General features: G+C 39.8%; 1 protein-coding gene across 3 annotated transcripts in view; it reads left to right on the top strand.

Moving 5' to 3' along the window:
• Positions 1-413: 413 nt before the first annotated feature.
• Positions 414-26791, top strand: part of BCHE (butyrylcholinesterase) — a 48026-nt gene continuing 21648 nt past the window's right edge. For all 3 annotated transcript variants that reach the window (XR_012646805.1, XM_075004108.1, XM_075004107.1), the window contains exons 1-2: positions 414-526; positions 5667-7191. Coding sequence is in view for 2 of the 3 variants with exons in the window: in XM_075004108.1 (XP_074860209.1) it covers positions 5669-7191 (1523 nt within the window). In the remaining variant the exon portion in view is untranslated. The remainder of the gene's footprint in view (positions 527-5666; positions 7192-26791) is intronic.

The following is a 26791-nucleotide window of genomic DNA, read 5'->3' as shown; positions in this document are numbered from 1 at the left end:
GCTATATAAAATGTTCTTGTTTTCTCTCCTTCAGCTTTGTAGTTGAAAATAAGGCTGGAAAGAAATGTTTAAGTTATTTTAAATATTTTGCCACTGTGTTATAGAAGCTTGGACTTTTGATAAAGAAAAAAAAAGTAGGAATAATTGTCCATAAAAAAAGAAAAAGCAAAATTTATACTTCTGCTGTTGTGTTTTTTTAGAATGATTTGTTATGAAACTGTTGCCTCGTATTGAGGATAATTTTATTTTTTCCCTTTCCAATGAAATCTAATGCTTGATATAATTCTGAAGCGTTTCTGCAACTATATCATTACCCCTTGAACAGATGTCAGATGCTAAAGAACGGCTGCCTACAGATCAAGTTGCTGTTGCCAACTCTCGCGAGCTTTGTGACAGAAACAGTTGATTATAATGTCAGTACTGTCCAATTTACAGGCTTAAAGTAGCAGCTGCACATGCTTTACACTGAAGTATACAAAGATCGCGACTCTCAAAAAACTTCATAGTCTTTGTGACAGAAACTGGGGTAAGTGATTCTTTGTATCTTTCTATGCCAATATAAGTTACAGTTAAGCTCAATTTGTATGGGGTTTGTGATCTTTTAAAATGTTGTGCTCTGCCCATTTGTTGCTCTGTTGGAGATACTCACCCTGCTCTGCAAATGGAACTGATGGAACAAGTAAGCAGGCATGAGTATCAGACCTTGGTATTATTCAAGGGATTATGGGCTAAGTAAATTGAACAGAGCAATAAATCATTTACTAATTCAACCATCTTTTTCTGTTTAAATAGACATTACACAGCCTTGTCTATAAATTTCTTGGCTGGGTAAAGATTTGCAAGGAGAGAAAATAATCATTGAAATAAATTGCATTCCCTCACTGAATAAGAATACAAACGTATATTCTGTTTAATTTTCATTGGAAAAAAAACAATACAGAAACAATTTTAAAGTATGCAAATATAGTAAATGACGACTTTTTTTGGTTAAGGTTGGTCAGCTAAAGCAATCTTCTGACCTCTTTTATTATTGTAGTAATAATGAAGTCATATTTATGTAGCTCAGTGTGTTTTATGTAGCTGAATTTGTTTTAATGTAACATTAAAAATCTCATAAAGTGTAATATTTCATCACCATATTCAGCAGTATACCTTTCAATTGCTAGTTTCATCACTGGTAGCAGGAAAAATAACTTGAAACTACTAAGCTTTTGTTTAGCAAGGCAGAAGTTTTGTACTTTTTCAAAAGTTTGACCTATTTCATTTGCACATTAAAATCATTTGTATTTCATTGGAGAGCTAATTATAAAATGTGCAGTGTTGAATTTTTACTTTCCTTATTTCTTTAATATTTGCATTAATAGTTAAAGCAGTTTAGGATTGGTTGTCAAAAGGTCAGTCTCTGTTTTATATCAGTGCTTTTACTTTTAACTCTATTTGTTTTTAGTATTGTGTGTGTGTGTGTGTGTGTGTGTGTGTGTTTACTTTAAATAGTTTTGTAGAGTCTAAAAGTTCTGCACAAACTCCATACTCCAAACATTCACATACTTTACCTTTGATTTATTATTTGCAGTTTACTTTGTTCTTATGCCTATAATATTACCTTTAATTATTTCAATCTTTTACAAATACAGATAGCACTTTAAATGTTACATTAAATACTTGCTTTCACTGTGACATCTTACATTATTTTAAGAATTACCCTCCTTATGTAGTTTACTGTATGTTGGATAATTGCTGACTTCCTATGCTGCCAAGTCTAATGTTCACTTCCGTCATGAGATATCTTAAAAGTAAGGCAACTAGCATTCCACTCTAGTATTATCCTTATCCTCTATAGACCATTTTTTATTTGTAGCACTTTAAAATGCTTTACAAAGGTAAGATCTGTCACTATCCTTTCAATGGGTGGGCAAACTGATGTACAAAACAAAAAGTGATTTCATTTTACCTAGTGACTGCAGCTTGGTACACTACATACCTGATCCTGCAAACACTTGAAGTAATTCTATTGAGTTGACGCTTCTCACACCAGTAAAGTTTAGCATGAGTGTGTTTGCAGGTTTCTAAGTAAGTAAATCTTAAAGCTCATCTAGGTAAGTAAATCTTAAGGCTCGGTTATTGTTAGACAGAGCTGTTTAGTCCTCAATCTTTATGCATTGGACTGAAAAAGCTTCTATTGCTTTAAATCTTTTTTTTTTTTCTGCAGTAGATCATCTGAGTACTATGCATTTTTATTTGTTTGTGGCTTTCTATTCTCTGTAAACTTTCCAATGATATGTAAACAATTAAATGATCTTAGATCAGAGTTACAGCTGTACTTTCCACAGAAGTTAGCTTCACTCCTTGTAAGGAGAGAAGTGCTACGCATCAACAAAAAATGAGCTATTTAAAGTGGCAGTGCTGAATATGTTAGTACATTAAGAGGACATAGGACAGAAAGGGTGCAAAAAACAAAAGAGAAGAGTAGCTTTTTTGAATATTTTCAACTATGGACTATAGAACTGGCCCAAATGAGAGCTTCTTTTTAAACGTGGCATTTGAGAAGAAAGTTTTTTAATAACAGAGTTAATGAGTTCAACTTTAAAGACCTACAATCAATGGGACTACTTGCATGCATAAACTTTAGCACATAATTAAGTACTTTACCTAATCAGGGTCTAAATTCCTAACATCACTATCAGGTAGAGGCCCCAGTCAAGGATAGTACCAAGTGCTGCAAAAATAAAGAAAATTATAGCACCTGTGCAAATGACTGTATCGCCTAAGCAATAATAATACTGTTAATTTTTATGATAAATGATGTCTATAAACCAGATTTGTTCAATAATTATTTTGCCATAACAATATATGCAATCATTTACAAGAACTGAAAGTATAGAGAATTACAGATACATATATCATTTGAAGTACAGACTGATAAAAGCACCTCCATTTTCCGGGCAGTACCGTTGGGTTTATAGCTAAACCATTTTGATGTTTTGCTATGACGTTCTAACCTAGTTGGGTTCTCTATCATAACTACATGGTTCAGTATCTACAGTAGCAGAGAGGTAGCTGTGTTGGTCTGTACTCCAACAAAACAAATCAGCAGAAATGCAGCACTTTAAAGACTAACAAAATGATTTGTTCGGTGATGAGCTTTCATGGGACAGACCCACTTATTAGCTACTGCTTTTTCATGCTTAATAATGCATTTGTTTATTTGTGCAGAAATTGGTGCATGGGCTGAATTTTGACCCATGGTTCTAGCAAAAGAAGTTTCCCTGACAGTCTTACGACTGTGCACGTTTACTAACTCCCTACACTTACGTGATAGCATGAATTACAAAAGTAATCATGGTCAGAAAAAAATCTATTCAAGCACTATGATTTGCATGATATGCTTCTCATTTATTAGTGAATGGTCAGGGCACCAAATAACAAACCAGATTAAATAGTGGTTGTTCAGTGATTATGTGTGGGAAGAAACTCAATACTCCTTAGCAAAGCAACCCATACATGGCTACTTCTGGTTACTTACAGCTGTGGTTCTATACAAGGCCACTGCTGCATTAGGCATATGGCTAATAGATGCACAGACTCACAAAGTCACTGGTAATATACATTCCCTTCTTTGACCCTCTCTACGTAACACTCAACTTCCCATCTCCTTCCATGTTGTGGTAGATAGAGCTATTGCGAAGCTTTGTTCTGTGAGATTTTAGGGGTAGCAAAATCCCTGTGGATCCTCTCCCTTCCTACACCCTCTGTATTTAAGCATATCTATGCTAACGTGAGGAGAGAAAGGAGGTTTATGATCCAAAAGCTTTAAGAACATAAGAACATAAGAATGGCCATACTGGGTCAGACCAAAGGTCCATCAAGCCCAGCATCCCATCTGCCGACGGTGGCCAATGCCAGGCGCCCCAGAGAAGGAGAACAGAAGACAAGTGATTTATCTCCTGCCATCCATCTCCTGCCCTTGTTATGAAGGCTAGGGCACCATACTTTATCCCTGGCTAATAGCCATTTATGGACCTGACCTGCAAAAATTTATCAAGCTCTTTTTTAAACCCTAATAGAGTCCTGGCCTTCACAGCCGCCTCGGGCAAGGAGTTCCACAGGTTGACTGTGCGCTGTGTGAAGAAAAATTTCCTTTTATTAGTTTTGAACCCACTACCCATCAATTTCATTTGGTGTCCCCTAGTTCTTGTATTATGGGAAAAGGTAAATAATTTTTCTATATTCACTTTCTCCACACCATTCATGATTTTATATACCTCTATCATATCGCCCCTCAATCGCCTCTTTTCCAAACTGAAAAGTCCCAGTCTCTCTAGCCTCTCCCCATATGGGACCCTTTCCAAGCCCCTAATCATCTTAGTCGCCCTTTTCTGAACCTTTTCTAATGCCAATATATCTTTTTTGAGGTGAGGAGACCACATCTGCACGCAGTACTCGAGATGTGGGCGTACCATAGTTTTATATAGGGGAAGTATGATATCTTTTGTCTTATTATCGATCCCTCTTTTAATAATTCCTAACATCCTATTTGCCTTACTAACTGCCGCTGCACACTGCGTGGATGTCTTCAGAGAACTATCCACTATAACTCCAAGATCCCTTTCCTGATCTGTCGTAGCTAAATTTGACCCCATCATGTAGTACGTGTAATTTGGGTTATTTTTTCCAACATGCATTACCTTACACTTACCCACATTAAATTTCATTTGCCATTTTGCTGCCCAATCACTCAGTTTGCTGAGATCTTTTTGTAGTTCTTCACAATCCCTTTTGGTTTTGACTGTCCTGAACAACTTGGTGTCATCTGCAAACTTTGCCACCTCACTGCTTACCTCATTTTCCAGATCATTGATGAACAAGTTGAACAGGATCGGTCCCAGGACTGAGCCCTGGGGAACACCACTAGTTACCCCCCTCCATTGTGAAAATTTACCATTTATTCCCACCCTTTGTTTTCTGTCTTTTAACCAATTCCCGATCCATGAAAGGACCTTTCCTCCTATCCCATGACCACCTAATTTACATAAAAGCCTTTGGTGTGGGACCGTGTCAAAGGCTTTCTGGAAATCTAGGTATATTATGTCCACTGGGTGCCCCTTGTCCGCATGTTTATTAACCCCTTCAAAGAATTCTAATAGATTAGACAGACACGACTTCCCTCTGCAGAAACCATGCTGACTTTTGCCCAACAATTCGTGCTCTTCTATGTGCCTTGCAATTTTACTCTTTACTAGTGTTTCTACTAATTTGCCTGGTACTGATGTTAAACTTATCGGTCTATAATTGCCAGGATCTCCTCTAGAGCCTTTTTTAAATATTGGTGTTATATTGGCCGTCTTCCAGTCATTTGGTACCAAAGTGGATTTAAAGGATAGGTTACAAACCACTTTGTCTGAATCTAGACTATAAAATGTACCCATTGATGGAAACCCATGTCGAAATAGGGTGAGATGAGATCATAAATAAATATGATTTAGCAACCCATGTAGCCAAGGACAAGCCCTGGCTAAAACATGGTCTGCTGCTCTGTACATCAGAACCACCTTAGTGTCAGTGCCTTTAGGGGCCTTCACCATTTCCTCTGCATGCAGCAAGGTTTGGCCTTTGTGCTGAAACATTAAAAATGCATGCTCCTAAACTTCATTTTTATTCTGTTTCAGGAATGATGACATGGAGCAATAGGACAAGCATCTGCACAAGATTTCTGATGTGGTTTCTTCTACTGTATATGTTTGTCAGGAAGGTGCTACCTGAAGATGATGTTATAGTTACTACTAAGAAAGGAAAAGTAAGAGGGATTCGCTTGCCGGTACTTGGGGGAACAGTGACAGCCTTCCTGGGAATTCCTTATGGAGAGCCACCCATTGGTAGACTACGATTCAAAAAACCAGAACCTCGCAACAAGTGGACAGAGATCTGGGATGCCACAAAACATGCAAACTCTTGTTATCAGAATATAGATAAAACTTTCCCTGGATTCCCTGGATCAGAGATGTGGAATCCAAGCACTAATCTTAGTGAAGACTGCTTATACCTCAATGTATGGGTTCCTTTTCCCAAACCCAAAAATGCAACTGTCATGGTATGGATTTATGGGGGTGGATTTCAGTCAGGGGCATCCTCTTTACCTGTCTATGATGGCAAATTTCTGGCCCGTGTTGAAAGAGTCATTGTAGTTTCATTGAACTACAGAACAGGGGCACTAGGTTTCTTGGCTTTACCAGGAAACCAGGAAGCTCCAGGAAATGCAGGTTTATTTGATCAAAGGTTAGCACTTCAGTGGGTCCAAGAGAACATAGCCGTCTTTGGTGGCAATTCTAGAAGTGTGACTTTATTTGGAGAGAGTGCCGGAGCTGCTTCTATTAGTTACCATATCCTTTCTTCTAAAAGCCATCCTCTTTTCACAAGAGTCATCATGCAAAGTGGCTCTGCTAATGCCCCTTGGGCCATTCTAACACATTCTGAAGCAAGGAAGAGAGCTTTGATTTTAGCTAAACTACTCAGCTGTTCAGGTAGCAATGAGACAGACATAATTCTCTGTCTCCAAAGCAAGAATCCCCAGGATATCCTGGAAAATGAAGTTTTGGTTTTATCACACAATTCTCTTTTAAAAATGTATTTCTGTCCCATAGTTGATGGCGATTTTCTCACTGAGATGCCACAAACATTGTTACAGCACGGGCTCTTTAAACAAACCCAGCTCTTAGTGGGAGTTAACAAAGATGAAGGGACAGCATTTCTAGTGTATGGGGCACCTGGTTTCAGCAAAGATAATGATAGCCTGATCAATAAGACAGAATTTCAAGTAGGTTTAACTCTGTCCTTTCCAGAAGCAAGTGAACTTGGGGTAGAATCAATCATTTTTCACTACACCGACTGGGAAGATGAGCAAAACCCTGACAATTATCGTGACGCTATGGATGACATTATTGGGGATTACAATATCGTATGTCCTGTAATGGAGTTGGCAAAATTTTTTGCTCAGCTAGGAAATAATGTGTTCTTCTACTTCTTTGAACATCGGTCCTCAAAACTTGCTTGGCCAGAATGGATGGGCGTAATGCATGGTTATGAGATTGAGTTTGTATTTGGATTACCTCTAGAGAGAAGAGTTAATTACACCAAAGCCGAGGAAATCTTGAGTAGATCCATTTTGAGATACTGGGCAAGTTTTGCTAAAACTGGGTAAGTTTAAGATTTGTTAGTTTATTTTCATGTCATATGCACAAACTGGAAATGATGATTGTGTTGATTGTGTTCTGGAGTCAGTGGTGACTGGGAGGAAGGATTAATTGTCCAGCTATGCAGGACTGCTCTTTTATTATTGATAAAAATTGTATCTCAGTAAAATAAACTGTTGATATACTGCTGAAAATATCACGAGTTTAAGAAAATATGTATACACTTCAAAGTTCTTAGTCATCTGTTGCTCACTTATGAATGCAAACAAAAACATCTTTTCATGGCTGTAACTGCTGCAAATGAAGTCATGCATTTCAAACTGTAAAATCCTAATATTACACCTCACACACATGCACTATTGTCGAAATCCTGACCTTATTGAAATCAATGGCAGATTTATCTTTGACTTAAATGTAGCTAACCATAAAGTTAAAATTCACTATAAAATCCAAAGAACAACATTTTATATAAGTCACTAAGTGCGAAATAGTGGATGGAATCCAACTCCCTCAACCAGTCCAAGCTTCTGTTCCAACATATAGACTGGAATAATGGACGTACTCCCATATTTTTTCTCTAGTAGTGGATCTATGTAAGACCTCTACAGTCAATATAGAAATATCCTTCAGATAGACAAATGTTAGTAGATTTAATATTAATGTTATAACTCTAGGGCAGTGATTTTCAAACTGGGATATTCAATCAGAGAACTAGAAGGAACTTCAAAAATTCATCAAATTCCCTCCCTGGCACTCACAGAAGGACCAAGCACCATCTAGATCATTCCTGAGAGGTGTTTCTCTAAGCTACTCTTAAAACTCTCCAATGATAGAGAGTCCACAGCATGCATAGGTGATTTATTCCAGTGCTTTACCACCCTGACAGGATATTTTTCTTAATGTCTAACCTAAACCTCCCTTGATGCAACTTAAGCCCATTGCTTCTTGTCATATCATTAGACACAGTGGAGAATAATTTTTCTCCCTCCTCCTTGTGACAACCTTTTAAGTACTTGAAAACGGCTATCATGTTCCAGAATTGAAGCTCTGCCTTGTGGTTACTTTATCTTTCTCAACTTTGGCAACCAATGCATATTGTAAATAGAAAACTGTATCCACAGCAATGCACTTATCAGTATTTAACTTACCCTCATATTAACAAAAATCACATTATTTATAGTTTCATATCCACACAGTAATTGGCTTCTGAAGTGGCTATTTCCTTAAACTAATTTATGCCCTGAAATAAAATACACTGAAATCAAAGACTAGAGCCCATTGGCTTCAATTTAACCATTTTTCATTCATCTTACAAGGCCAAAGTGGACCACTGTGACTATCTAATCTGATTGCCTATATAACAGCTCACATAATACTTCATTGAATTAATTTGACGTTGATCAATTGCATATAATTTAGAAAAAAAATCCAGTCTTGATTTAAAATTGCCAGTGCTGAAGAATCCATCACAACTCTTAATAAGTTGTTCCATTGGTAAATTACTCTCACTTCAAAAAAGGTTTTCTTTATTTCTAGTTGGAATGTGTCTAGCTCCAATTTCCAGCCATTGGGTCTTGTTTTAACTTTATCTTCTAAACTGAAGATCCTTTTACTGTCTATTTTATGTTCTCCATTCACATACCTACAAACTGTGATCCCCTTAAACTCTCAACCTTCTCTTTGTTAAACTATATGATCTGTGCTCATGGAGTCTTTCACACTATAGTGCACTTTCCCAACCCTTTAATTCAGAGTTGGAGAACATTTTTGTCTTTTTTTGGTCAGAGGCCACTGATCCACAGAAAAATCAATTGGAGGACACATACTGGCCTGGCTCCCAACTGAGAAGCTAAAAGAGAGAGCTAGAGAGTTGCTCCTTACTCAGCTTCAGGTTCTGGGACTCTCTTACATTCCAGCCCTGCAGAGGGAGGGGCACCAAGGCTCAGGATTTTCATCTGCAGTGTGCCAGAGATCACATTCCAGCCATGTAGAGGGTTTCTGAGGCTTGGAGACTTTCCATTGTCCAGATCCAAGTAAGCTGGGGGCCAGATCTAGCCCTCAAGCCACAGGTTTCCCATCCTGTTTAATCATTCTCAGGGCTCTTCTTTGAACTCTCTCCTATTTAGCTTTGTGAATTGTTTATTAATCAGGAATCACTTTAACCCTTTTGGTTACAGCATCACAGTGGGAGCTTTAATGTTTAGTTGATTATCTGTCATGATCCCATTTCCTTTTCAGAATCTCTGCTCCCCTGGATAGGTTTCCCCCTGCCTGAAAGGAAGGCCTATGTTCTTTGTTCAAAGACACATAATTTACTTTGTATCAAGAGCCTATCTTCTTCATTATTTATCGCTCCTCTAATCTTTGTGTCCTCTGCAAACTGTTTGGCCATATTGCCTAACATATTTGTGACATATTTGTGTTCACAAACTGTTGCCTTACCTTTGTCACCCCAGTTATTCTTTTAAGTTGATAGTGCCTTTATAATATATTTAAGAGGGCATTATTATTTCAGGGATAATAAGAATAGTAAACATTGATTTAGTGAAATGCATTTAATGTATTTTATGTTACATCTTGTGGTGAGCTAACTCATTCTAAATGCATCATTCTTTTAACACATTTTTACTTTAAGAAGTAATTGTTTGCCTTGATGCATGCAAAAAATTGATTTAACCAATTTATTCATTTAGCAAGAAGCTTTCTTTATTGTACTTGAACTCTGTACTTGAATACTTATTCTGTTCATTTTTATGGGACACCTGGCATTGGCCATTGTCGGAAGACAGGATACTAGGCTAGATGGACCTTTGGTCTGACCCAGTATGACTGTTTTTATATTCTTATGACTGTATTTCATGAGCAGTATAAATGGAATTAAGATACTGCATATTTGCCATCTCTTTGATTTCTGCCATACAATATACCTAAACCCTTCAAATTAATAGTATTTTAACCTGTTTCATGTTACTAAAATTATTTGAATCTCAGAACTCTTCCCATTACTATTAATGGAAATGCTCTTTTTGCATTTTAGTCAACAAAATGCACTTGCATTGGGAATTTTTTTAACATTGGGATGCCCTTTAGAAAATGAATGCATTTGATGCATTACTGTCATTCATACATTATTTTTGCACTGAATTCTTTCTCTGGAGCCTACAAAGTCAGGTCAGTTAGAACTTGGCAATTCTTTCTGTTGGGTTAAGAATGGATCCAATATCCATAGCAATGAAGCCAGTGGCAATCAGGCCTTTCAATGGGAATTAAGATAACGCTTTTAAAACCTATTCTGCAGTGCATTGCAGATTATGACAAGGCAGTAGACACCACTGCTATGTAGAGGTTTCAGTTTAAAGTGAAATATTTGTTTTTTTTTTAAATTAGCTTCCCTTTCCAGAGAGATTTTGCAGAGCAATACTGAAATGTATGCTTTATGGTATTAGCAAGGTTTCAGAGGTATAATACATAGTTTCCTGTTTCTGAATGCCTGTCTGGCAAAATGAAGTTACCAATATAAGGGCATGATGCAAATTAAAATTAGACAATGTAAGCTTTGTGTGTGCAAGTTTGAATTTGTGAAAAACAACCAATAGTCCTGTCATCTAGTCTGATTATCATTTGGGGTATAATTAGATTAGCTGGCAGATAGTATTTCAAGTGGTTTCCACAACAAACATCACATACTTACTATCTGCTCCTACGGCAAGTATTGAAAACATGACTATTTATGGTAGATAATACATTGATGCAATTCTAATCCTCAGCAAGACAATCACAGTGGCATGTTTTCTACTGAGTTAACCCATTACATGCCATTATCATCATGTACACTGTCCATAGCTTAGAATAAGTGGATCAAATTTATTCTAAAAGGTATCAGTTGTGGAATATGCCTCCCCTCTTTCTCACGTGTCTGAATATGCACTACAGATTCCCAATAATACAAATATTCCTTGCATTTGGCATATTGTGCCTAGTAAATTCTAGTGTGATAAAAGTGTAAAGATCTAGGAGAGAAATTTGCCTTTGCTATTGATGTTTGCAGTACCACGGAAGAAAACTGGAGGAGAAAGAAAGAAAGAAAGATTATACAGCACAGTTGTTAGTGAGGGTGTTTGACCTAATTTTCTAATGTGCACTAATACCAAGGCATGAGGGAGGAAATAGAAGCCTGTATATAAAAAGGGATATGAAAAACTCAGCAAAGCTGAAAGATTTTTTGTTTTTTTTGATCTCAGTGACTTTAGACTTGGAAGAATTTTGAGAAGGCTCAACTTACCTCAGAAAGGACAGTGTGCTTCATTTAGCCTTCAGTGCTGGGGCCAGTAGCTGCACGTTCCTCATGGGTTTTCTTTGCTCTCAGGCCCTATATTTTTCACTGAGACATGAGTGCTGGGATTAAGGATGTTCATATTGAAAACAGGCAGGTTTAATGACCCTAAAAAGAAGTTGTCCATTCTCAAGAAATACCTGATGTCATATAAAATCAGAAAAACAATTATCGTAAAAAGAGAAACAATTCCTTCAAAATGTACTCTAGTGATGTAGAAATATTTGATTCTTTTGTTTGCTAAATGAAATAAGGCTGTTTGCTGGCCTCAATTTTCTAATACAATAAAGACCAAGCATGTTTTACACAAGGTAGTTATTTCAGTTTTCCAAGTCTTTCGGGAATTTTGTCTGGTTTAATTCAAGCTCACTAAAAATAAAGGTGTCAGTTATAACTGGCCAATTTGCCATGAAATGCTCTCAAGAACTGGGATATTCTGTGTTTTTATTAAAATAAAGAAAACATACTCAATAATAAGACATTAAGGCTTTGTCTACCCATGCCCCCTACTTTCAGAGGGGACACGTTAATAAGGTAGCTCGGTAGATGCTAATGAGGCACTGACATGACTATGCAGTGCCTCATTAGCATAATGGTTCCCCCTCATGATTTGAAAAGTGCCGCTTTCGGAATGCACGCTGCTTGTGCAGATGGGGCATTTCCCTTTTTGGTTTTAGGAAGAAAGGGGTTTCAAAGTCAATTGGGTCCTTTCAAAAGGCCCTCATTTACATGGGTGGCATGCATTCCAAAAGTGGCACTTTTGAATAGCATGTGGCCACCATTATGCTAATGAGGCACTGCATATTCATATCAGTGCCTGATTAGCATCTTCCAAACTGCCTCATTAGTATGCCCTCTCCTATATTGGTAGAAATTCTGAATAAATTCATATTTGAATAGTTTTCATGTAACTTAAATTCATTTCTAAATTATCTCACATGTTAACGAAAAAGAGTTCTCACGACTTATGTCTCACTATGGCAGTTCAAATAGAAGCCACCATTCTTTATCAAAAAGAGTTAAGGGCAAAATCTGGTTTACAGTTAAATGGCCTCTTTTCTCTTGTGTTGGTAGATTAGCTGTCATTCTAAATTTTCTTTTTCCCACTCCTCCACCACATCAGTGGGGATTGTACGAATGGATGGAGAGCAAGATGCAATTTTAAATTAACTCTCTCATTCTAGGACAATACTGAATTTGTTGGTACAAATGTTGTTCAGTTGTTGTGACCACTTCTCTAGAAATTTTTTCTTTGCTCCTCTGCATTAAGATTTAATGGAAAAACGTGGACTGCTGCTGTGCAGTACGCTAGGAGTAGGATAAGGGTTTAGAACAGGGAGGGGGAACACATGGCCTGCGGCCCAGAACTGGACCCTAACTTCCCTTGGTCTGGCCTGTGAGATTTGGGGCTCTCTCCCATCCCGGTTGCTGGGGGAAGAAGCAGCAGGGAGCCCAGCAAGTAGCTCAAACCCTGACTGGTCAGCTTCAGCAGTGGAAAGGAAAGGACTCTGTGTGCTGCCGTTCCCCCTCCCTCCCAGCAGGGGGAAGTGGGGACAGCAAGGCAAGAAGGCTATTGCAAGGGCCTGCAGGCTTTTCCCTCATGGCTCCTTTTTGGCAGAATTTGAGGCCAGTGGGAGCAGCAAAGGGAAGTGCCTCCAAGCACAGGGTCCTGCAGAGCCATGTGCTCACTACCACAGTGCTGCACCAAATAAGACCCCACATTCCCTGGTTTAGAAAGCCTTTTCCTCCAAACAGTGAATCCAGTCAGTATGTAAACCTGAGCGACAGCAATAGCATAGCAGGCTAGGATGCAACATAGAGATGCTCCCCTTCTCCCCCATCCTGGGATGTAGCCATTTGTATTGGCAGTGTGGACAGGATATCAAACAATTACCACCTACTAACACCTGAACTCTGAGGGAAAAACACATGATACCTATGTCAGGGAAAAAAGAGGGATAAGTGATGCTATTTGTACAATCCATTCCCTCAATATGTGCTGAATTATTCTTCCTGATTCTGTCTGTGCAAGCATAGGACATCAGAGCACCTTGGTCAGGCTGTTATGGCCCACTAACCTCCAGATCTCTCCAAAGCAAGGAGAGACCCAAAACTTACCCTAATAAATCACTTTGAAACACATTGACTAGGGGATGAGCCTGTGTAATTCTGCACAAGGAAATATAGGTGATGCATAAAGATAACTTGGTTTGACATATACTCTATCTGCAGGAGTGACCACATTAAGTATTTTTGTTACCTTGGAAACCCAGGCTGTGTCTACACGACCACCCTCCTTCAAAGGGAGGATGGTAAGTAGGGTGTTGGGAGTTTACTAATGAAGTGCTGCACTGCATACGCAGCACTTCATTAAGCAAATTCCCCCCATCCCCTGTGGCAACCTCAAAGTTTTAAACTTTGAAATACCGGCTTGCGTCTAGCCGCGGCATACCCACCAGTACTTTGAAGTGCCAGGGCAACTTTGAAGTCCCTTTAGAGGAATTAAGAGACTTTGAAGTTGCCCTGGCACTTCAAGGTACCAGCGGATGAGCCGCGGCTAGACGCAAGCTGGTACTTTGAAGTTTCCGAAGTTGCCACGGGGGGGTTGGAATTTGCTTAATGAAGTGCTGCATATGCAGTGCAGCACTTCATTAGTAAACTCCCAACACCCTACTTACCATCCTCCTTTCGAAGGAGGGTGGTAGTGTAGACACAGCCCCAGAGAGTTATTGGCTTGTTTGAAGTGACTTGAGCATGTTTGTCTTCCAATATCTATGTGCCTTTTGTTATATTTCTGAGGTTCTTTCATCTGAAATTTATTGACAGGTGAGCAGTTGTATTTTCCAACAACCTTTTCCTTTTAAACTGAATTTTTTTTTATTGAATCAGAAAGTGCAGATACTTAGGAGTGACCTCTGTTGAACAATATGTCATCAGCACTAGGCTCGCAACTAATGCTTTTTAAAGGGCAGAGAAGGGAAAATATTACTAACCTCTCAATAAGGTATGACTTTGACGTCCACTCACTGGAATCTATTTTCCACTTATGTTCATTGTCACCTAAAGCTTGTTGCTATTGCATTAGTCATTTCAATAGGCTAAACTGGACCTGGTACTTTGTTGCACTGGATCAGATTTTTTCATGTTTTTCAAATACTGTAATTCTCATTCACATTTCTAGTTTCATTAGCTTAATTTTTGAGAATACCTTTCTCAAAAGCAGGAGACACCATTTCTTTTGATTTTCCCTAAACATATATTTGTTGGCTAGGGAAGAGAAATAAATAAAATCACATCAAAGAAATAATGCACATGAGAAGAATGGGATCAGGTGAAGAGGGTGGCTACAGAACAAGCTCATAATTAATTAATTTTTGTTTTAAATAGACTTTCACTTAACCTTGTTCATGTTTTTCAGTGTCTATTGCTACTTGGGACCATTTGCAGCTGGACCTAGTTTACAGAAGACCTAAGACCAGGTCTAAAGCAGACTTCAGGTCAGGGCTGTTCTGAGGTGGGGAGGAGCCCAAGGCAACACGCCACCCTGAACCCAGGCATGGGGCCCCAGGCAAACCCCTCACACAAGAGGCCCTACATCTTCCCTGCTCCACCCTCACCCAGCCCTCAATCCTTTCCCCAACTAACTTATCTGGAGATTACCCGGGGCAGGGCACAGATGGTGGACAGCAACAGCAACAGAGAGTCACCACCCCTTGCCATGCCCCCCAGCCCACTCACCATGTGGCATAACTGATAGCCTGCTCTGTTCTGCCACAGCCTCCTGGTGCTGCTGAGACCCCCTTCTCCACAGACCACAAGGACTTGAGGCTGGTTCACATTGCTGTGGAGAAGTGGGGCCCAGCAGGCCAGGAGGTCAGAGCAGAGTGGAGAAGGCTGCTGCTTGTGCCACATAGTGAATGGAGGGGAAGGTGGGGATGGAAGGAAACAACCTCCTGCTGCCGCCACCACCTGCTTCTGCTGCCCAAGACCTTCCCCAAGCAATCCTCCCCCTCCCATCCATAGGACAGCTGGGGCAGCTTCAGTGGGGCCCCCGGGGGGGGACTGCAGCAGCCACCCCACCTTTTCCTGTAGATAAGATGGCTCTGCTTTAGACAGCCTGATACTTGAACAGCTACATTTTTCAGACACTGCACCTAGGAGAGCTCAGAAGAGTGGGTTCAGGTGAGTCATGCTTGATAAAAACCCAAGCAAGTAACCAATGGTTGAAAAAAGTAGGTGCTGAATATCTAGCTCCATATATCTATGATCAGACACAAAGACATAGTCAATGTGGATTGAGTGTTTGATCAGACACAAAGACATAGTCAACGTGGATTGAGTTTTTGGTGGACTTTTCTGAAAGTTTTCCTTGTTTGCTTTATTTTGAGTGAGTTCCATGTTGACAGATAACATTTATTACTCTCATTTTTCTTTACCCTTTTTGCTGCTCTCCAGAAAGCTTTCAGAATTGAATGAGTGACACTAACTAGTACGATCAATCATAGTTAGCAGAATGCTCTGCTACCTCCTTGTGAGATGGGGCTTTATTTAGCAAGGTAAAAACTATGGCATCCCAGATCATTTGTTGCTAGGTTATGTTATTAGGTTTATTCAGTGTATTTTTCTCATCATGAGTGAAGGAAAATTGACAAGGAGACAGACAAATACAGTGAGATGAAAGCTGACGAAAGAAAGTAGTAGAATATATAAAGATCAATTTTAAGGCTTTGTCAAAAGTGTCCTGTAAAAAGAAACTTCTCAACCAGTTAAACAAATCACTTAAAGTTTTTTAAAAACAACAAAAAGACCCAACAAACACAAGCCTTTGAACTATTCAGCCCTAAATTTTAGGGGAACTGGTGTGGCTTTGGTTGTTAAAGCTCTGAAGTATCTTACCTGCCTATTACATTCTTCTCCTGATATTCCTGCAGTGGACATATGACAAATATTAGGGCTTTTCTTACCAATTTATCACACTATATTTATAGCGAGTAGTTTCAGAACAATGAGTACAAAAACAGGACCCTCCGAAGTTCAGACAGCAGGCCAAAGGAGGAGAGTTGGGATTAAAGTTTCAAGACTTAGCTGTATAGTAAGGAACACATATGGGCTACGTCTACACATGCAGCCAACATCGAAATAGTCTATTTCGATGAATAACGTCTACACGTCCTCCAGGGCCGGCAACGTCGATGTTCAACTTCGACGTTGCTCAGCCCAACATCGAAATAGGCGCAGCGAGGGAACGTCTACACGTCAAAGTAGCACACATCGAAATAGAGATGCCAGGCACAGCTGCAGACAGGGTCACAGGGCAGACTCAACAGCCAGCCGCTCCCTTAAAGGGCCCCTCCGAGACACAGTTGCACTAAACAGCACAAGATACACAGAGCTGACAACTGGTTGCAGACCCTGTGCCTGCAGCATAGATCCCCAGCTGCCGCAGAAGCAGCCAGAAGCCCTGGACTAAGGGCTGCTGCCCACGGTGACCATAGAGCCCCATAGGGGCTGGAGAGAGAGCATCTCTCAACCCCCCAGCTGATGGCCGCCATGGAGGACCCAGCAATTTCGACGTTGCGGGACGCGGATTGTCTACACGGTCCCTACTTCGATGTTGAACGTCGAAGTAGGGCGCTATTCCTATCTCCTCATGAGGTTAGCGACTTCGACGTCTCGCCGCCTAACATCGAAGTTAACTTCGAAATAGCGCCCGACGCGTGTAGACGCGACGGGCGCTATTTCGAAGGTGGTGCCGCTACTTCGAAGTAGTGTGCACGTGTAGACGCAGCTATGGTTTAAAAAAAATGGAATAAAATAACTAGTGAAATTGTCATTTTTGAAATAAAGAACTGAAATGGTTCATGTAAATCTTATTAAAAACAATTTCCTTTCAATTTATTTTAAAAGCAAAATTCATTACAATTGACATTTCCTTGGAAATTTTCAATTTAAACAAAAAAGCATTTTCTATCAAAAAATATTCCATTAGAAAACATTTCACTCATTCTGGTAATAGGAAGAGAGACCATGACAAGATTATACAGGAAGGAATATTAGATTAAATCTATGTATAAATTGTAGGCGTAGAAGGGGTGAGGATTAAAAAATTAGAGTCTCTATGAATCTCTCCATTTGGCTTGAGAAAAGAGGAAGTGAAGAAGAGTTAGAAGGAAAGACAAAGATACATTGAAGGGGCTATCTAAGAAACTGCAGGAGTAGTGAGATTAGACAGAAAAGGAGAACAATATTTCGACTATCTTCATAATATGTTCAAAACTTTTGGAGTCAACAGTTGATCTAAATGGGATTATACAGCAAGGAGGAGGCAGAAGAAAGAACCCCATGTGATACCAAGATACAGCAGTAGAGGAGATAATGAGAAGACACATTAAGTCATTAAGGGAGGACAAGAACTAGGGCAACATAATATGCTTAATGTACGTAATATACTTGAACCTCTTTCCTCCAGCAACCATAGGAAACAGGGTATGCCAGATTAAGGGATTTTGCGGAAAGCGTAAAGGTGCATGAGGGAAATGGGTGTGGGGCGCTTACCTGCCATTCCACCCCATGTTGCCGCACCTTGCCACACACACACACACTAAAACATCTCCAGAGCAGTGCATCACTACACTGCTGTTCCCTCAGTTGAGGGGTGGGGGGATTGGTAGCATGCAGAACTGCATCTTCCTCCCGCTGCCAGGGAATTTAGTATGAGTATTCCCCAGTTAGGCACACCCAGAATACAAAAGAGCAACTGTATTGCCAAAATCTAGGAAAAAGGATGGTGGTCAGCGGTGTTGCAAGCAGCAGGCAGATAAAACATAACAAGGACACAGAATCACCCCTATAATTTAGACAGTACAGGATACTAGTCCCTTGGTTCAGGTGAGATGGTTTTGGTCAAGTCAATGGCAGAAGGCAGATTGGAGGTGAACATGATTTAGGAAAAATGGAATCCATAGCAACTTGAGGCATAGTGGATCCATTTTATGAACCCAGAAGGAGCATGGGAGGAGGTAGTCCTCATAAATATGTTTGTTCGTTACCAAAGTACAAAGAAGAAAATGTAACTTCTTTCTATCTTCTCCTTCCCACATCTTTCCTATAGAACATCGCTAATACTGTTTTTTTTAATGTAACTCATTTTAGAGCCACAAACAAATCTGTGGCAATCTTGCTTTCTTCACAGATAGTTCAAGGACAAAAATACATCTAACAAATACATTGTTTATTATAAACATGTGGCTCTGCTTTATTTAGGAGTCTAAAATGACTCTGCATTATACAATATTGCTACTAATGTCCACACATATTCTCATATTAAAAAACAGTAATGGGAACCACTGCTCAGCTATTTGATACATTTGGATCTAGTGCATCATGCAGGAAGCCAATAACTTCAGAAACATGTTTGGCAGGCATCTGAGGTTCTGGCTTGCAAACTGACAAGCTGTCACAGAATTTCAGATTAGAAAACTGGAATAGTTGGTTTACCTATTTTGTTTCAAATAGGGCAGGATTACAAATTGTTTAGATTGGCTTAATATTATTGCCAACATAAATAAAAGGTGCACAGTATTTCCCATATGGACATAAAATCAGACTCAGAAAATAGAAGCTCTGTTCTTGACAAGAGATGGGTCAAATCGTTGCTAAAAAAGTTCATGCACTTCCAAATGGCAAATCAGAGCGCTGTTTAAAAACCCTGTGAACAGCATCATGAACTATCACATGAAATAACAGACTAGAAACTAAAAATTCAGCGTAAATGTTTCTCTTGAATTTTGCCATGCAGTGCTGTACATTTGAATGCCTCATCCACAGAATTGGAAAATCATTGCAGCAGGTAAAGGATCTTATCCTACTGAAGATGATCTTAGGAATAAAGCATTGGCCTGACACCCATGAGACATAGGTTCCATTATTGCAGGCTGGACAAAAGTGGAGGGAAGGGGGCAAATGCTCAGGGATCTGAAGTTTTAAAGGGCACAGTTTGCTTTGAATTACCACCTGAGCAGTGTTCCACATGGCTCTGAAGGCTGGAGGGAGTATTTCCATGATCCAGGTGGTGCTGACGGCTGACTGCCCTTGGCCCCACACCTTCCGCTCAAGGCTCAACACCTTCAAGGGGCACAGAGACATTCCCCTACCTTGCCCTAGGGCCCATGGTGACTGTTGGCCCTGTTGCATTCGTGGCTCTGCTACAGGTTGAACCCCTCTTTCATCCAGCAACCTTGGGACCTGACCAGTGCTGAAAGAGAGAAATTGCCAGCCCACGGGAGGTCAAAATTGTCTAGCAATATTCCATCATTTTCTGGACTCTTAGATGATATTTAGGACTAAGTGAGAGCTGAATAGCAGCAGAGAACATGGAGGGCCAGGACTGGTGGCTATGCAGGAAACTTGGCCACACCCATGATAAGTGGTCATCCAGCTACCTAACAGAGAGAAAGCCGTGCTAGTCTATTTAATATCAAAACAAAAAAGCAGTCCAGTAGCACTTTAAAGATTAACAAAATAATTTAGTAAGTGATGAGTTTTCATGGGACAGACCCACCTCTTGAGATCAAGTGGATCTGTCCCACGAAACCTCACTGGCTTAACTAAGATCACAATGGATTATGGATGTTGCCAGTTCAGAGAGTTCCATTTAGAAAAGTTCAACCTGTCCGGAGTTTTTGTGTGCCTTTGGGCAAATCACTTAGATTCTGAGCCTTTGCTACCCATTGTCAGGTATTCAGGTACTAAAATGAGGGAAGCTGTATAAAATCTCACAGGTAGATTCAAGGTAGTAAATATGTTAAACCACCCTGGAAGACTTTGGGATCCTTCAAAATAACCTTGCCTATATGTAAAAAGTAAAGGCCCATGAAAAGTCAAAGGGTAAACCGAGTTAGGGAGAATAAATGTCCCCCTTGCCCCAAAGTAAAGGACTCTCCTGAAGCAGAAGGACACACTTTTATGCATGATTGAGTTCTCTTTGTGTTTGTGAATGATGGGAATTACATAAACACATATTTATGTCCATGTGAAAATTATTAACCTATTAAGAGTGGTGAATGTCTTAAGTTTTTCACTTACATGTTTGAAGATGTAGCAGGGAGCTGAAAGCATGGATCCAACATTAGTGCTTAGTTTCACTAGACCATAAGTTGCTACAATAGTATTTTTACACAGGATGAATTTTATTACCATTTAGTTTGGATTTTTATCTGTAATCAGGGTTAATCAAGGATAAAATCCTCATTTTACAAACACTGATCTTCTGCCATAGACACAGCTTGGCTATGGTTACTCTAAAATGCACTGTCAATGGAAGTCACTGTCAGGAGAGATTTCCCAACAAAACTTGTGTTCACAGAGTGTGACCACACACAATAGCCAATCAGTAGAGTGCTCCACTCTGTCGCCCAGAGCAGCTGGACTGCCTGGCTGCTCACTGGACAAAACAGACACCCGGAAGCATAGCAGACAGATTGTTCTGGATGCCCTGTCTGTTGAGAGAAGCCCCCACCGGCTCCCAACTAACCACACAGCTTTTTGGTCGATAGAGCATTTTGCCTCAAAGCTTTGAGGCAGAATGCTGCCAGTGAAAGTGCTGTGTTTTGCTCAGGTATTGTCAACAAATCCCATTTTGTTTGTGCATGCTCCATGAGTTTTGTCAACAAAACCAGGGTTTTGCTGGCAAAACTTGCTAATGTAACCATAGCCCTTATGTTCTAAATTATTGTCTGAAGGCACAATGCCATGTGAGTTTAATGCATAAGGAACTGAAATGGTAGATCAACATTTCTGCAAACTATTATTTTTCCAGCTAATTTTCTAGAATTTTTAACTGATATCCTGATGAGAAAAATGAGGACCAGAAACCTGCACATTTCAATTAACTCACAAACCCAAAAGAATAGTTTCCATAGAAAGTGATCTGTGTCAGAGAAGTGGCAGTGAGGGCCAAATTGTGATCTATGTCAGTAAAGCTATATATCAAGGTCCAAATTGTCAAAATGGCCTCAATCTGGTGTCTCATTGTGTGCCTGCAGTTTGGTTCCCATCAGCCACAGGTGCAGTCAATTAAGGATGAAAATGGTAGCACTTAGCAATCTAGCTGCATTATTTGTGGGAGCAGTTGTTTTGGGACCCACAAATCTGGAGGTTTGATGCCTAAATTCAGTCATTTCATGCTCACAGTTGATTGCACACACAAAACTGTATTTTAGTGCAGACATAAAATTAGGAGCTGTTAACCGTCTTCTCTTCCAGATGCATCAGCCCTCATGATGGTTCAGCATTTCCCTCTAGGACACAACCTGAACCGTTTCAGGACTGCCTATTGGTATATCACAGAGGTGCAAAATTCCAAGGTCTCTTGTCTCCAGCTTGCAATGAAGAGAACCTTTTAGGGGCTGGGGTTGCTATTCAAATACTCTGTTGTCTTGGTTACCGAAACCTAACAAATGTGCTTGCGATCAATATGATTTGAGAAGGTGGCAACTTAAAGACAAGCATCCTGGAATCACAGTACCTCAAAGGCTATTGTGGCCACAAAATAATATTGACTGTGATGCCTGGAAGTGACAGCATAGTAAATGGATTATACAGAAATAGACTCATGGCATAGTATTTCTGCTCTCCTTACCAAAGAAAGCTAAATATTCATTCTTCTTTAAGCTCTCAGAGCATCTGTACTCTGGGAAAGGGAGATCATTGCTGATTATTAATTGCAACTCATAGTGTAAAAATAAGTTTGAAAGGTAGTCCTTGAAAGCTACAATAAGCACCACATCAAAGGGGTTTCAGGTCTATGAAGTATTAAGGCTCATTGGGGGGTCACATGCTGTATAAATATGACTAGAGTTTATGCATCCAGCAAGTGGAGATTAGACCCTCAAATTGTCATAGCAGTAGCGTAAGTTCTATCTACAGGTAAGGAAGGCAATTTTTGATACAACTATATACATTTCTGCATTAGTGATCTTGATCCAAAACTCACTGAAATTAAGGATAATCTAATAGGGATCAGCCTTTAAACTAATCCTTCATAGCAGAGGGTATTGGATCGGGCCTCAAATGCCATCTGAATCAATAGTAGCAATTGGAGTTAGGTTAAGAGGAAAGAAAACGATATGGGATGAAAAATCTTTTGCATCTTTTCTCTCAGATATTCAGGCACAGAGTCTGAAATACTTATGTGACAATTTGAGGTAGTGGTTCTTACCCATGAAAGCTCATTGCCTAATAAATGTCTTTAAGATGCTATAAGACTGCTTGTTATTGGCAAAGCTACACGCTAATATGGCTACTGTTCTGAGACTATTTTTATATGTGTCAGACAGCATGTGTTAACTTTCCTTCACATTGCAGTCACCCCAATTCACACAGGAATCCCTCTGCTTGAAGCTTATCGAAACAGTTCTCTCCTCCATGTCCTCAAAATGTCCCATACCTTTTTGTTATTATTAGAGCATTATTTCATTCATTCACATACATCTTCATTTTTCTTATTCTTCCACTCTTCCAGGGCTTTCCCAGCGAAGACACTTCAAAGTGTGCCTGAGCTAAGGGTCTGTGGTAAGGGGTTACAATGAGTGACTGGGAATGTTTTAGGAGGATGTGAAAAGAAAGGTTCTGCTATCTGGGAAATAAGAAGGCCTGGAAAGTATTCAGCCAGGAGCATCTTTTGCTAAATCAAAATCATCTTAAAAAACAGAATTTTGTTTAATGCAAAGTAACACGTGATTCAATCTGTTTTAATGATTAGTGGTCATTTGCACTTGGCAGAAAAGACTGACTTTACAAGATCCTATAGACAATTTGCTTCAGTCCCAAAATTTTAAAGGACAGTCTTGAGGATATTTAATGTGCGACAGCATTGGCCAAATGAGGTGCAGGCAATTCACCCACAAGAATAATCTCATCTTGTGATGCTTGTTGCATACTTTGTAAGTCCATTGTAGACTAAAGCAGAATCAGACACCAACAGAAGCAGAAGAACATTACTTCCGTGCAATATTGCATATCACTATAATTTATGGCTTCAGACATTTATACACATCACTGTTTTCATCAAGTAAGAATCTGGAAGGAATATCCTGAGACTTATTTAGTATGTATAACTGATAGTGTGTACAGGCCTTCTCCAGTTTCTGGGAGCTGAAATGAGAGTAGCTGGATCACGCACAGATTTCTCCAGGGATAAGTGGAAGAAATAATGTTTGCTTTTAATATTCCTTTCTCATTATATTGCAGTTTCCTTATAATAGGGCAATGGACCTACTTTCTGGTCATTAGATTAAAAGCCTTATTTTGCATGGAGCTTGTGGGAGGCTGAGTTCAACAATAAAAAACAAACTTTCCACAAATACCTCTATAATATAGACAGTAACAGGAGGGTCTCATTCATCAACTTATGCTCAAACTAAATAGTCACATGGCTTTTCTACTCAGTTCAGTGTTGATATTCATCCAAATCAAAATCAATGTAAAGCTTGCAAAAGCAAGGCCTAAGAGAGCTGTTTTTTGTCCATCTTCCACTTAATGGACAGGGCAGTATTTCGGAAATCCTTCTTCCAGAGATCAAATTAAATTTGATTAAATAAGCTTCTTAAAACCTTTAAAAGTAACCATGTTATACATCTGCCTAATGCTATAGGAACATGAAGTCAGATGGTTGCTTGTTGTTTGGAAAGTGTCTGACAGAACTGGATTTTTAAGTACATCATTACTGCATCTTTTCCTAACATCACTAAATATTCCACCTGGTGATAGAGCCACCAATGGAGTTACCCGCTTTCATGCTGGTGCTCACTAGAGTGTCATTGTCCTCAAGAGCACCATTCATAATCTTTGGATCAGAGACAGGATAGGGAAATACTTTTGTTATCTTGTCTTTTATTCTAGCCTTGTGAGAATCAAAGCCCCAAACAAACCATTTTGAAATAAAATATAAAGCATGATGAATTCGCACTGGGAGCCCATCAGCTCCTTTGGTTAGCAAATGTGGGGGGAATGTTCTGAAGAAGTGTATTCATTATAAAAATCTGGAGAATATACTCATTATGCCAACTCACATACGGGTAGGCCCAGTGGGTAATATCAGCATCAAATGTGATCTATGACAGTCTGTCATATTACCATTTTATTCATTCAGGAATGGTGGTTCCCACAGTCTTGTTATTCTGAAAGGCACACTCACAAACTGTGGATAATAGCCTGGGTAGCAAAATGTTTCTGTCATCTTGTCTTTTCTCTCAGAGTTATTGATATAAAGGAGAGCCTGAAGAGGGCATTTTAATATCAAATATTTTGGCACAGCATAAAGAGTTTGCCCAGAGAGCCCATCAGGTCATTTTATTAGATGGTAAATGACAGATCGACTTGGGAAAATGAGCTGAATAGCTGCCTGAATTTAAAAAATCTGGAGAGTAAACTCATTGTACGGAATCACACATAGGTGGCCCCAGTTGGTAGCGATATTGGCATTAAATGTAATCTACTTATTCACACACTAAAAGCCTCTCACCTTTCAGCAGATCCCTCTTCCTGAATGAAAAGTTTTCACAATAATTAGAGCTTCTGGAGATATTTTTTGTTTATTTTCCCACATATTTGCAGTGTTCTTCAACATCTGTCTATGCTCCCATGAAACAGTTTCCAGAACTACTTTTTTCTGACATTGAGCAGTATTGCTCCTCAAATTGAAGGGGATTAAGCTATCCAATGTGTTGCACTCACCAGTGCATGCTTGACAAGGAATAGCATGAAAGTGATAGCAGATCTGAGTAAAACAGAAGATGGGACAAATTGTTTCTGGATTTGGGGAGACTGAACCAGAGTAACAAGAACTCTGTATATAATTTCAGTAAGATTGGGCAGGTACATACAAGTTTAGCTCTGAGAGGAAAAACCTCCAGCCTAAGAAAAGCCCTTGAAAGTGTTATACCATATACACAAAGCAAATGCATGCTCTCCCTGGTTTACACTCCCTCTGGCAGAATCACACAACAGCCCAGAATTGTTATTATCCTGGCAGTCACGTTGTGACTAGAAGGTGAAAACAGGTATAAATATCATGCATCATGGCTTTAGAAATTACGAGAAACATCTGGGTACATTTGTTTGACTAATGCAACAAATACTTCCTGCCACTCTCTGAAATGATCTAGTGCCTCACACAGCTAGTTATATTTTGAAGAACTGGAACAGCATAAACATGCCTGGTGCTCCTCTGCAGCTCTCCATCTAATTAAGAGAGCCCTTCTGTCCCAATGGAAGAGAGAGAACAGAAACACCATCTCTTCCAGAAAGTGCTCTTCATCCACATAGCACCAAAAAGCCAAGTCAAGATAGTAAAGATATTTTATGTGGGTAGTTTTCTCAGTGTGGTTAATGAAGATGTGCAAAGCAATTAAATTATTCATTTACAACTCAGTGTTAAGAAATATTGCTGAGGGTCCCAATCTCATGATCCTTAATCCCTTCCTTAAATTGCAGGACTCTTGTCATGCTTATACTCATTGAGTGGTCTCTGATTACACTGAAATTAATGGACCTACTTCCCAAGAGTGACAGGTGTTACTGTCTGGTTCCTTGCGTCTTTTTATTTCTAAGTAGCCAGACTCTACTATCCTCACTCAAATGGAATGGTTCACTACTTTATTAATATTCCCACTGAAATTAATAGGCTAGATTGTGGTCTTGTTCTTCCTGACTGAGCAGGAATGAAAGGTCCCTCAGCATCTTTCTCATACTACTGGGATTTTGTCTAAAGTGTGGTGCTTCTTCTCTGTGAAAAAGTGGGATGGATGAGAGCAACACCTTACTTGAGATGGGAAACAAGCTATTTTATATATTATTTTTGCTGTGTCCATCTGTCTGTCCAGGCAAGGTCCTAACATGTTCCATCCTGCACCATGCCAGTCCCAGCCCTTGACAGTCCAGTACAGGGCCCAGACCAGCCCCCTAATGGACCCTTCCCCACACAACGCTAGCCCCTCACCCACCCAGCGTGAGACCTAGCCCAGCTCATCAACAGAGCCAGCATCCCCGCACTTTGCCAGTCCCCCTACCTCCCACTCCACCCGCCAGCATATGGCCTGGCTTAGCCCCCAACAGAGCTCCTCCCCCAGCCAGCATGTGTCCCAGCCCATACACTTTGGATGTGTATTACAAGTATTTGTCTAGAACCTCTTCCAGCCCAATTTCCTCTTGCAAGTCGAGCTGCAACTGGTCGTCTAGTACTAATTCAAGATTTATACAGTAATTTTTGTGA

The sequence above is a fragment of the Carettochelys insculpta genome, chromosome 10, assembly GCF_033958435.1.
Source record: "Carettochelys insculpta isolate YL-2023 chromosome 10, ASM3395843v1, whole genome shotgun sequence".
Lineage (NCBI taxonomy): Eukaryota > Metazoa > Chordata > Testudines > Carettochelyidae > Carettochelys > Carettochelys insculpta.
The sequence above is the reverse complement of the archived record's forward strand: the minus strand, read 5'-3'. Positions and strand labels throughout refer to the sequence as shown.